We start from the raw sequence: 13,400 nt of genomic DNA on the forward strand, positions 1-13,400 counted from the left end.
GTTGCACTCTAACTCAAGCCACTTTTTATTGTACTGCAGTGAAGGGCTCACTTCATATTCTACCATGTTTCTTATTTTTGAAACATCTAATTTTCTTATATAGCATGTTTAAATATTAGTGAAAGTGACTTTTATTTTAAAATTAAATAATAAGATTACATGTGTTGTGAAATGTATCTCACTGGATTGTCTCATTATGTCCTATTCCAATGCATTGTATCCTTTAAATATTTAGTAAATAATTGGCTAAGTTTTCTTTTCTTTTTTAAGATTTATTTATTTATTTGAAAGGCAGAGTAACAGAGAGGCAGAGGCAGAGAGAGACAGGTCTTCCATCTGCTGATTGACTCCCCAGAGCTGGGCCAATCTTCCGAGCTTCCTTCAGATCCCCCACGCGGGTGTGGGGATCCAAGGCTTGGGCCATCCTTTACTGCTTTCCCAGGCCATAGCAGAGAGCTGGATCAGAAGTAGAGCAGCCAGGACTTGAACTGGCACTACAGGCAGCAGCTTTACCTGCTGGCCCCAAAGTAAATAATTTTTTTAAAAGAAGTGTTAGATTTGACCTTTGACATTGTTAGCAAACTTTAAAGACAATAGAAGGGCTATCATATTTTAGGGTGCTTTCTTATTTTTCTACAATAGAAAGCCTCTAAAGGGTTCAGTGCTTCCTAATTTCTTTAGAGCTATTTCCCAGTTGTGAATTTTTTTATGATACTGTAAACCAGACCTGAATATTTATATTAATATCCAGTTGGAGAAAGAATGTATGGTTTGGTAGTATATGTAAATTATAAAGCTTCTTAAAATCAGCATCCTTTAAAAATATTAGGAAGGCAAAAATTTGTTAGATGCTAGATATTTTACATACATTTTGATTATATTTTGTGTATTACCAAACTTAGTCGCTTTACAGTATTTCTGTCTTGTTTTGCAGGAACACCTTTGTGTTAGAATATTGTGGAGAGGTCCTTGATCATAAGGAGTTCAAAGCTCGGGTGAAGGAGTATGCACGAAACAAAAACATTCACTACTATTTCATGGCTCTGAAGAATGATGAGGTAGGTAACATGGATGTTTGCTTTGAAATTGATCTGGAAAGTACTAGGTTTGAGAGGGTTATTGATAATAACTGCTCTCTGAAATAGTAAGTGACAAAGTGAAGGACTGAATAATACAGTTTCTGTTTACTAAAAAGATGGTATAAGGAGATGCTATTTTCAAAAGAATTTTTTGTGTGTGTGAGTGAAGTTACATGTATTTTTGTTAAGTGTCTTTAATGTCTGCCTTAATAGAAATCAGCTAGATTCTCATATCAGCCTCCGCATTTCATGTGAAAACGTAAAATCTGGGGACTAACCCCCCAGACCTACTTATTCTAATTCTGGGTGGTGGACCCAGCAAGTTTTAACAAACTCTCCAGGAAATTCAAGTACACAATCAGGTTTGAGATCTACAGCAGTGTGACATAGAGTGAGTTTGAAAATTAAATTTTACACACAGAAAATGAGATTGGAATGTAATAGGGTATAAGAAATAGCTTAAAGTAAATGGGAGTGACATTGACAGGTGTTGAGATAATTTTGCCTGTAGACAAAATATTTATAGTTGCAGATATTCTAGAAGAAGCAGTTAGATATTTTACATTTTGATATGTAAAATACATTGAGAGTTCTGTAAAGCAAGGTAGGAGAGAAGAGTGTGTGTATGCACAAATTAGTGTGTCTTAAATTTTTTTTTTTTTTTTGCAAAATTCAAAGATATTTTAAGGTTTCTTTTTATTTTTTAAGACTTACTTATTTGTAAGTCAGAATTAAAGAGTGGGAAAGATAAAGACCTTCCATTTGTTGGTTTATTCCCCAAATAGTCAATGGCCAGGGCTAGAACAGAACGAAGCCAGGAGCTTCATCCAGGTCTCCCACATAGGTGCAGGGGCCCAAGCGCTTGGGCCATCTTCTGTTTTCCTAGGCACATGAGCAGGGAGCTGGATCAGAAGTGGAGCAGCCAGGACTTGAACTGGCATCCATTTGATGCCAACACTGCAGACACCACCCAGCCCACTATGCACAGGTGCTGGTCCCCAAGGTCTCATTTTTAAACTCTTAAATTATCTTATTTCTCCAGATAATAGACGCCACTCAAAAAGGAAATTGCTCTCGTTTCATGAATCACAGCTGTGAACCAAACTGTGAAACCCAAAAAGTAAGTTCAGGTAGATTTAAAGATATTTGTTCAAGACTGTTGCTTTGACCATTAATTTTAGATCTGATATCAAAGGTTCTCATGAGTTTTATTCTTTATAAAAATTTTTCTCTTATTTATTAAACATTTTATTTTTTGGAATGTTTAGATTTTTAAAGTTTTATTCATTTATTTGAAAGTCAACGTTACACAGAGAAGGAGAGGCAGAGAGAGAGAAAGAGAAAGGTCTTCCATCCAATGGTTCATTCCCCAGTTGACTGCAGTGGCCAGAGCTGTGCCTATCTGAAGCCAGGAGCCTCTTCCAGGTCTCCCATGCGGGTGCAGGGACCCAAGGACTTGGGCCATCTTCTACTGCTTTCCCAGGCCATAGCAGAGAGCTGGATCAGAAGAGGGGCAGCCGGGACTCAAACCGGCACCCATATGGGATGCTGGCACTGCAGGCGGCGGCTTTACCTTCTACGCCACAGCACTGGCCCCTACTCAGATTGTGACAGCTGTCATTTTTCTGGTCTAGAGTCTGAGAATTCAAGTAGTATTTACTTATCACCTCTCCTTAGCAATAAATATCTTAGATGTTGTTTCAGAGATGTCAGAATGTAAAACTAAATTTTAATTTGATGAAGTTCAGTGTGTACCATTGTGTTCAGATTCTTTGTCAGATCTTGTTAAGGTACCAAATTTGATTTTTTTTTTTTTAGTAATAAAAGATATTGAACAATAGAGCTATTAAAACTATTTTAGATTGAGAAAGCTTATCAACCCATTCTTCACATAAACCTACATCACTGAGGTATTGACCCACTTCCCACATAAATATATGCCATAGATTTCCTCTCATGTTGAAGGTAGTGCTTTTGACTCCTGGATATTTTTTACTTTTTGATCTGTGAACTAATAGATCTTATTTGTGACTCTTCTAAGAGCCAAACCATATAGCCAATAACTTTCCGAAATAATTTAACCTAAGTTCTAGTTCTAGTTCTACTGCAGCTGGTGGCTTATGGTTTAGCTATGAGTCTCCCACTGTACCGTAAATGTCCCTTATTCTCTTTAAGTTTGAATTTTTCATCAATAACGTGCAATTGGTTTGGGATGGAGCTGTACAGTCTTTGACATATTTTTGGGAACTACAAGGTACTTTTCTATCTACCCCATTTAGATTTTTTACTTTAATGCATCTTTTCTGGGACTTTTTGCTTGCATTAAGCTGTATGATCACTGTTTCATGAAATTAGACTTTTGGCATCGGTATTTTTTTTTATTAAAGATTTATTTATTTATTTGAAAGTCACATTAGCAGGGAGCTGGATCAGAAGCGGAGCAGCTGGGTTTTGAACTGGCACCCATATAGGATGGCGGTGCTTCAGGTCAGGGCATTAACCCGCTAAGCCACAGTGCCCGCCCCAAACATGGTTACTTTTTTTTTTTTTTTTTTTTTGACAGAGTGGATACTGAGAGAGAGAGACAGAGAGAAAGGTCTTCCTTTTGCCGTTGGTTCACCCTCCAATGGCCGCCACGGCTGGCACGCTGCAGCCAGCACATCGCGCAGATCCGAAGGCAGGAGCCAGGTGCTTCTCCTGGTCTCCCATGGGGTGCAGGGCCCAAATACTTGGGCCATCCTCCACTGCCTTCCCAGGCCACAGCAGAGAGCTGGCCTGGAAGAGGGGCAACCGGGACAGAATCCGGCGCCCCGACCGGGACTAGAACCCGGTGTGCTGGCGCCGCTAGGTGGAGGATTACCCTATTGAGCTGCGGCGCCAGCCAAACATGGTTACTTTTAATATAAGTACTTGAATACAAATTTGTCTGCGCTACTCAGTGACACCAAGCATCCCCTGTATGCTTATTTCCAGTACAAGTATATAGAAACACATGTTAAGTTGCAGTTACTTTGTTTAGAGACAAGTTGCAGTCAATCTGGATTAAATAAGAGTAACACTTGAATTTGTTAGTTTATTTAGAGAAAGAAGAATTCCATTTGTTCCTTGGAAAAACCGTAATTCCCAAAGAGCCATGTTCATAATTAAGGCAGATGGTAGTGATCTTTACCCATGGATTAAAAAATTGTTTTTTCTTTTGTTTTCAATATAATATCTCAGTGGACTGTGAATGGACAACTGAGGGTTGGGTTTTTTACCACCAAACTGGTTCCTTCAGGCTCAGAGTTAACATTTGACTATCAGTTCCAAAGATATGGGTGAGTATAAGTTCTACTCTATTTTGCTGCTTTTAATGTGTGAGTAAGCTGTTCATAAATAGAGATTATATATTTCTTGAATAACTTAAAATTTATATTTATTATCAGCTCTTTTTCTTTTTAAAGATATTAGTTTTATGTATATGAAAGGCAAAGAGAAAAACAGAGATGTCCTATCTCCTAATTCATTCTTCAGTGTCTGCAACAACCAGGGCTGGAGCCAGGAATTAAGTCCCAGTCTTTGACATGAATGTCAAGAAGGGAACTACTTGAACCTGCTGCCCTCTGTGGTACACATTAGCAGGAAACTAAAACTGTGAACTGAATCAAGCATTGAACTCAGGCACTCGAATAAGTGATAGGAGTAGGAGTATCTCAAGTGGTAGCTCAACCTCCCTGCCAAACACCTGCTCCTCCCAAATCTTACCTATAGTATATTGTTTCGGTTTTATGTTTTTCCTATTCTATGACACTTCCAGTCATTAAGGACTGTGGTACAAGAACTATGTAATTTTTCTTTGAATTTAATGCTGCTTATTTATAAAATTATGTGTCTAATATAATTCTTAAAAATTGTGTTATAGAATTGCTAACTGTGTGTATGTGAAGAACATACTGTAGTAAATTCCTGTGTATCCATAATTCAGTTTTAACAATTATAAAATCATGACTAATCTTAACTACAACATACATACAGTACTCTTAGAAATAATTTGTTACCTATTGTACCTAAAATAGTAACTGATACAGTGGCAAAGAACACCTCAAAGTAGAAAAGTTGTTGTTGTCACTGATAAATCAATAAGGATAATAAGGAGGGGATGGGCATTTTTGTGCAGTGGTTAAGCTGATTAGGATGCCTGCATACCTTATCTGAGTGCTGGTTTAAATCCCAGCACCTCCACTTCCAATCCAGCTTTATGGTAATGCAGCCTGGGAGGCAGTGAATGATGGCTCAAGTGCTTGGGCCTCTCCCACTCACTTGGGAGGGGAGTTCTGGACTCCTGGTTTTGGCCTGGCCCAGCAGTAACTATTGCATGCATTCTAGAGAGTACCAGTTAATAAAAGATCTGTCTCTCAGGTAGATGAAAAGAAGCATTAAAAAAAGAAAAATAGGGTGGATGGAGATGTGGTGTAGTGGGTAAAGCTGCTGCTTGCAGTGCTGGCATCTCATATGGATACTTGTTCAAGTCCTGGCTGCTCCACTTTTGATCTAGCTCTCTGCTTATGGCTTGGGAAAGCAGCAGAAGGTGGCCCAAGTCCTTGGGTCTCTTCTGCACCCCTGTGAGACCTGGAAGGGACTCCAGGTTCCATGCTTCTGATTAGTCCAGCTCCGGCCATTGCGTCTATTTGGGGAGTGAACCAGCAGGTGGAAGATCTCTCTCTGTCTCTGCCTTTGCCTCACTGTAACTCTGCCTTTAAAATAAATAAATCTTTTTTTTTTTTTTTTTTTTTTTGAAAGGCAGAGGAGAGGCAGAGAGAGAAAGAGAGAGGTCTTCCATCCACTGGTTTACTCCCCAATTGGTTGAGCTGCCCTGATCTGAAGCCAGGAGTTTCTTCCGGGCCCACATGGGTACAGGGGCCCAAGGACTTGGGCCGTCTTTTGCTGCTTTCCCAGGCCACAGCAGAGAGCTGGATAGGAAGTGTAGCAGCCAGGTATCAAAACAGCACCCATATGGGATGCTGGTGCTTCAGGCCAGGTCATTAGCCTGCTGCACCACAGTGTTGGCCCCAGTAAATAAATCTTTTTTTTTTTTTTTTTTTTAACAAAAAGTAAAATAGCAAAAGTGGCTTGAAATAAATCCCTGAGTTTTAATGATATTTTAAAAACAAAACTACATTAATCATAATGGAAGAGAACAATTCATGATAGGAAAACTTGTTTAAAAATAAAAATACCAAGCATTTATGCTGTCTTTCACAAATGAATTCTTCAGATTAAACCGCACAGTTGATGAGAGGAAGTTCTTTATAACGGTCTAGTTATTAAGTGAGATAGTAATGATAATACCATTTTATAACACCTAGTGAAATAATGAATCTAAACAGCAATCTTCAGTGGCTGCCCGTATCAAAAAGGCATCTAAAGGAGTGGCAGTTAGCAGTTTTGATACTGGATGAGATTCTCGTGTTCCATACCATGCCCAGTTCCAGGTTTCTCCTAATGTGTGCAGTAGGAGGCAGCATGTAGTAGCTGAAGTGGTTGAGTCTCTCTTACCATGTAGGAGATCTTAATTGTGTTCCTGATCCCAGCTTTGACCTAGCATAGTGCTGGTTATTGCAGGTATTTGGGAAGTGAACCAGCAAAAGAGGGCTCTGTTTGCCTCTTCCTCTGCCTCTTGAATTAAAAACAAATTTTATTGAAAAGAAAACTAATGTATATCTCCTTTTAAAATTACGTAGTATCGTGCTGATGCTGTGGTGTAGTAGGCTCAGCGTCTGCGGTGCTGGCATCCCATATGGGTGCTGGTTCTTGTCTCAGCTATTTTTCTTCCAATCCAGCTTTCTGCTTATGGCCTGGGAAAGCAGTGGATGATAGTCGAAGTGCTTGGGCCCCTGCTCCCATGTGGGAGACCTGGAAGAAGTTCCTGGTTTTCAGATTTGGAGAGGGAGCCAGCGGATGGAAGACCTTTCTTTCTGTCTCTACCTCTCTCAGTAACTATGCCTCTCAAATAAATGAATAAAATCTTTTAAAAAAATTACTTAGTACTACCTATGAAATACTTTTGCCAACAGAAATATTGAATGTGAATTAAGTTAGGTTTCTAAATCTAACTACTAATTTATGAAATACAGGAGACAAAATGTAGTCAACAAAATACAAACTCAAGACAAATGACTTGGCTTTTAAAATAATTTGCAAAAAGAACACAAAGAGGGAGAACCTTCAGATTCCAAGGCATAATTCTAGTGTTGGGGCCTTATTTTGATACTAAAAATTTTTTTAAAAATTTATTATTTATTTATTTTGAAAGGGTTAGAAAGAGTGAGTGAGTGAGAGTGAGCAAGTGCAAGTGCAGGTGAGCTTCAATTTGCTGGTTTACTCCCCAGATGGTTGGCATGGCCAGCACTGGGTCAGTTTGGAGCCCCGAGCTTCATCTAGGTCTCCTACATGGGTGTCAGGGATCCAAACACTTGGGCCATCTTCTGCTGCTTTTTCCAGGCAATTAGCAGGGAGCTGGATCAGAAATGGAATAGCCAGTACACAAACCAGTTCCCATATGCGATGCTGGAGTCACAGGCAGCAATATTGCCTTCTAAATGGGAAAATTTGGGTATTTAGTGAATATTTAATGCTATTATGGAATTACTAATTTGTGGTTATGTTTTTTAAAAAGGATTCTTAACTTCTAGAGAATATATCTTGAAATACTTATAATAAAATGTCCTTAGGAGTTTCCTACTTTCTTCAGTTAGTTTTTCTCAGAGCCATTGCCTTATACAAGGTGATTTTTTTTTTTTTAAGATTTATTTCATTTATTTGAAAGACTTACAGAGAGAGGTAGAGACAGTGAGAGAGGTCTTTCATCCACTGGTTCACTCCCAGATGGCCACAACAGCTGGAGCTGTGCCAATCCGAAGCCAAGATCCAGGAGTTTGTTCCACGTCTCCCATGTGGGTTCAGGGGCCCAAAGACTTGGACCATCTTCTACTGCTTTCCCAGGTCACAGCAGAGAACTGGATTGGAAGAAGAGTAGCCGGGACTTGAACCGGCACCCATATGGGATACGGGCGTTTCAGGCCAGGGCCTTAACCCACTGTGCCACGTGCCACTAGTGCTGGCCACGTTTTTTTTTTTTTTTTTTTTTAAGATTTATATTATTTATTTGAAAGACAGAGTTACAGAGAGAGATAGGGACAGAGAAAGAGAGGTCTTCCATCCGCTGATTCACTCTCCAAGTGGCCACAATGACCAGGGCTGGGCCAGGCCAAAGCCAGAAGCCAGGAACTTCTTCCAGGTGTCCCATGTGAACACAGGGGCCCATGCGTTTGGACCATCCTCTGCTGCTTTCCCAGGCACATTAGCAGGGAGCTGGGTCAGAAGTGGAGCAGCCAAGACTTGAACTTGTGCCCATATGGAATGCCGGCGCTGCAGGCCTGGGCTTTAACCCTCTGTGCTACAGCGCCAGCTCCATACAAGGTAATTTTTTTTTTTTTTTTTTTTTTTTTTTTTTTTGACAGGCAGAGTGGACAGTGAGAGAGAGAGACAGAGAGAAAGGTCTTCCTTTGCCGTTGGTTCACCCTCCAATGGCCGCCGCGGCCGGTGCGCTGCGGCCGGCGCACCACGCTGATCCGATGGCAGGAGCCAGGAGCCAGGTGCTTTTCCTGGTCTCCCATGGGGTGCAGGGCCCAAGCACCTGGGCCATCCTCCACTGCACTCCCTGGCCACAGCAGAGAGCTGGCCTGGAAGAGGGGCAACCGGGACAGAATCCGGCGCCCCAACCGGGACTAGAACCTGGTGTGCCGGCGCCGCTAGGCAGAGGATTAGTCTAGTGAGCCGCGGCGCCGGCCATACAAGGTAATTTTTAAGCAAATAATACCAGGAGTTTGCATTTAACCTGGCAGTTAAGATTTCTGTGTTCCAAATTATAGTGTCTGGCTTCCAGTCCCAGCTCTGGCTCCTGAATCCAGCTTCCTGTTATTGCAGACCCTGGAGGCAATGGTGATGCCTCAAGTAATTGGGTTCCTGTCTCCCACATGGGAGATTTGGATTAAACTCAGACACTCTGTTAAGTAACGTGGCTGTCCCCAGTGATGGCTTAGCTGCTGCACCAAACAAGTGCCCCTAGGTCTGTGTTCTGTTTTTTTTTTTTTTTTTTTTTGACAGAGTGGACAGTGAGAGAGAGACAGAGAGAAAGGTCTTCCTTTGCCGTTGGTTCACCCTCCAATGGCCACTACGGCTGGCACTCTGTGGCCGGTGCACCGCGCTGATCCGAAGGCAGGAGCCAGGTGCTTCTCCTGGTCTCCCATGGGATGCAGGGCCCAAGCACTTAGGCCATCCTCCACTGCACTCCCGGGCCATAGCAGAGAGCTGGCCTGGAAGAGGGGCAACCGGGACAGAATCCGGCACCCCGACTGGGACTAGAACCTGGTGTGCTGGCGCCGCAAGGTGGAGGATTAGCCTGTTGAGCCGCGGCGCCGGCCGTCTGTGTTCTTTTCTACCAGTTTCCCTTGTGCTTCCGGTGTTAAATTTATTGGTATATGTGTTAAAACGTTCACATCCTTATGTGATAACTTTTAATACTGAAATGTTTTCTTTTAGGTATCCTATAATAATGTGATTTATATTGGCTTATGATACAATCCTGTGTGTCAATTAAATATTCGCATACAAATATAATAGCTTTTTCTAACCAATAAAGAAAGATTAAAAAGGAATTAAGTTTTTTTTCTTTTCTTTTATTTGAAAGGCAGAGAGACAGAGATCTCCCATCTACTAATGTACTACTCAAGTGCCCACAACAGCTGAGTCTGAGCCATACTGAAGATAGGAGCCAGGATCTCAATCTAAGTCTTCCACATAGGCAGCAGGACCCAAGAACTTGAGCCGTCACTTGCTGCCTCTCAGGGTGTGCATTAGCAGGAAGCTGGAATTGAGAATGGAGCTGGGACTTAAATCCAGGCACTTTGATAGGAGATGCAGGTTTCCCAAGCAGTGTCTTGTCTTTTTTTAACTTACTGTATATTTTCATTATTTAAAAGGCAGAGTGAGAAAGATCGTTTATCTGCTTTACTCCCCAAATGCCCACAACAGCTGGGTTTGGGCCAAGGTGGAGCTAAGAGCCTGAAACTGTCCCATATGGGTGGCAGGGACCTAACTACTTCAGCCATCACCTGCTGTCTCCCAGGATGCACATTAGCAGGAAACTTGAATTGGAAGCACAAGTTGGGATCATTCCCAAGAATTTTAGTACAGAGTGTGGGCATTTCATACCACTAAACTGCAGTACTATATGCCCAAATGAATACTTTTTAAGAGCAGTTTTAAGCATTTACAGTAGTTAGCAGTGAGTTTGTTGAGTATGTTAAAATTATCATTTTGATGTGTTTTGTTTAGTTCTCAGTTGTTTATGTTTCCTCTACGTTGATATGACTTCTCTCCTATCTCATTGTTACATTGGCAACATTTTTACATGGCTTACTTCCACATAACTGACCTCTTTCTTATGCTCTTTGAGCAGGAAAGAAGCTCAGAAATGTTTCTGCGGGTCTGCCAATTGCCGGGGTTACTTGGGAGGGGAAAACAGGGTCAGCATCCGAGCAGCAGGAGGGAAAATGAAGAAGGAGCGCTCTCGTAAGAAAGATTCAGTAAGTATTCCATCCTCCTTTCAACTTCCACAATTAAAATTTTAAGAAGAGTAGTAGCTTTTTATGATTAAAGTTTGAAAAATCTTAACCATACTACTAAAAGAAACAATAGATTGGATATTACTAGATTATTTCAGATTCATGGAAATAGAATTTGGCACTGAGAACTTGAAGTATTCTTAAACACCTGGGCTAATAAGAGGATACTTAAAAAAAAAGTTTATGGAAAAATCACATTTCTTTTAATTCAACTTTGCCACGAACTTTTTGAAGTCTTAGTGTTTTCCGCAACTTCTAAAAATCCTGTGTACAAATAAAGTATTAAATTTTCTGTTTAGCTCGCTTAAATATGATATATATTCCTAATCTTTCACTGTTCATTCGTCTTTGTTTGATACTCCAACCCTTTGAAAGTGTTCTTAAGGTCTCTGAAGTTTGAGATGATTTTTGAGAGGTAAGAGGCAACCCTACAGTGAGAAAGAGTGATCTTAGCTGGTCATTCCATTTAATGAAATAGCAGCTGATAGTCTTCTTTCTGTCCCTTCTCACCTGAGTTACTCCTGGTGTGTTTGTGGGGGAGTCTTGTTACTAAAGGGTCTCTCAGCTGGGACCAGAGACTTATATACTGTTTAAAAATATCCTCCCCTCTCTTTTTTGAGGATCCCTTTATTGGAACACTTTCTCAAAAGTGTAATCCTTATATCACCTACTTCAGAATCACTTGGTCAGGACTATAGTAAAAATCCATATTTTGAGACCAGTTCCCTAGACTTAGAAATCTTAGTGTTAGTGCTATGAAGGGGAGTTAAGGGTTTAGAGGTATTAGTCAACAGATCCTGATGTGGTTGCTTCAAATGGGAGTCAGAAACCGGAATCAGAATCAAACCCAGGCACCCAGTGTGAGATGGGGGTGTCAACCACTAGGTCAGATGCTTGCTCCAAAAGTGGAATTTTAGTGTCTGTAATATATCCTCTTGTAATCACCTAGGAATTATGACACAATAAGTTTTTCATTTAGGACATGCAAGAAAACTAGCAAAATTGTTTGTGTTAGATTAACTTTAAATTTGCTTTTCTGATCATTTATTTGATCTCTTCACTTTAAATCTCTGTTCATGAATTAAATCTATTCAGTACCTTGAATTGTATCAGAAATGAAAAATGAGCTTTAACTACATTTTGGAAGGAAAACTGTGCTTAAGTGTCTTCAGTCTCTCTCAGGCAGCATTCCTATTTTCTTAGATATTTTTGTTCTTTACTAGAATGTGAGTTTTGAGGTATAATATAAAATAGAATTGAAGTCTAATATAAAATAGAATTGTACAGTGTAAGTGTATAAAATAGCCAGTTAAATAATATTCTTTGATTTTAGTTTTGCTTTTCTCTAAATTATCATCTTGTTCGAGACTTTTATTGTTTTTGTACCAAGTTTGTTTAATGCTATCTTGATGTCGTCTTTCCTCTGTCGCTTGTCTAAGTTTCATTCTGTCATTGCCACATGAGTTATTCTGAAATTTCACTTTGATTGTATTACTCTCCTATTTGAGATTTTGTGATAGAGCTCTCATGTCTTGTATTCTAACATTGGCCTTTATTTTTTTAAGATTTATTTATTTATTTGAAAGGCAGAGTTACAGGAAGGCAGAGGCAGAGAGAGACAGAAAGAGGTCTTCATCTGCTGGTTCACTCCCCAGATAGCCGCAACAGCTGGAGCTGGACCAGTCTGAAGCCAGGAGCTAGGAGCTTCTTCTGGGTCTCCCACATGGGTACAGGGGCCCAAGGTTTTGGGCTATCTTCCACTGCTTTCCCAGGCCATAGCAGAGAGCTGGATCAGAATTGGAGCACTGGGATTTGAACCAGTGCTCATATGGGATGCTGGCGCCAGCCCCATGGCCTTTTCATCTACTACCAGTCTTACAGGTTTTCTCAGTTCCTCACCCTACCATCCAGCCAGGCTGAACTAGGTTTTTCCTAGTTTTCTCTTTGTTCAAGTTTTCCCTATTACTTTACTCACCCCTTCCTTTTGTCTTTCTTACCTGTTTATTTGTTTTGTTTTATTTTTAAGATTTATTTATTTATTTATTTGAAAGAGTCACAGAGAGGGTGAGGCAGAGAGTCTTCCATCTGCTGGGTCACTCCCCAAATGGCCACAATAGCCAGGACTGGGCAAGACTGAAGCCAGTAGCCAGGAGCTTCATCTGCGTCTCCCATGTGGGTGCAGGGGCCCACGGGCTTGGGTCATCTCCTGCTGCTTTCCCAAGAGCATTAGCAGGGAGCTGGATTGGAAGTGGAGCAGCTGGGACTCGAACTGGCACCCACATGGCTTACTGGTGCTGCATGTGGTGGCTTTACCTGCTATGTTGTAGTGCCAGCCTCTTTCCTGTCTGTCTGTTTCTAATCCCATTCCTGTGACTTTTTTTTTTTTTTTTTTTTTAAGATTTATTTATTTGAAAGTCAGATTTACACAGAGGAGAGGAGAGGCAGAGAGAGAAGGGTCTTCCATCCACTGGTTCACTCTCCATTTGGCTGCAATGGCTGGAGCTGTGCTGATCTGAAGCTAGGAGCTCCCTCCAGGTCTTCCCTTGAAGGTGCAGGAGCCCAAGGACCTGGGCCATCCTCCACTGCTTTCCCAGGCCTTATCAGAGAGCTGGATCAAAAGTGGAGCAGCTGGGGCCAGCACTGTGGTGCAAGGGGT

General features: G+C 41.1%; 1 protein-coding gene across 7 annotated transcripts in view; it reads left to right on the forward strand.

The window, feature by feature from the left end:
- The window catches only part of SETD2 (SET domain containing 2, histone lysine methyltransferase), a 117,310-nt gene that overhangs the window by 45,387 nt on the left and 58,523 nt on the right, over positions 1 to 13,400 (forward strand). For all 7 annotated transcript variants that reach the window (XR_016214863.1, XR_007921935.3, XR_007921936.3 and 4 more), the window contains exons 6-9: positions 935 to 1,058; positions 2,122 to 2,199; positions 4,299 to 4,396; positions 10,579 to 10,705. Coding sequence is in view for 3 of the 7 variants with exons in the window: in XM_051852507.3 (XP_051708467.1) it covers positions 935 to 1,058; positions 2,122 to 2,199; positions 4,299 to 4,396; positions 10,579 to 10,705 (427 nt within the window). In the remaining 4 variants the exon portion in view is untranslated. The remainder of the gene's footprint in view (positions 1 to 934; positions 1,059 to 2,121; positions 2,200 to 4,298; positions 4,397 to 10,578; positions 10,706 to 13,400) is intronic.

This window comes from Oryctolagus cuniculus, chromosome 10, assembly GCF_051225735.1.
Source record: "Oryctolagus cuniculus isolate XC-2025 breed Fujian yellow rabbit chromosome 10, ASM5122573v1, whole genome shotgun sequence".
Classification (NCBI taxonomy): domain Eukaryota; kingdom Metazoa; phylum Chordata; class Mammalia; order Lagomorpha; family Leporidae; genus Oryctolagus; species Oryctolagus cuniculus.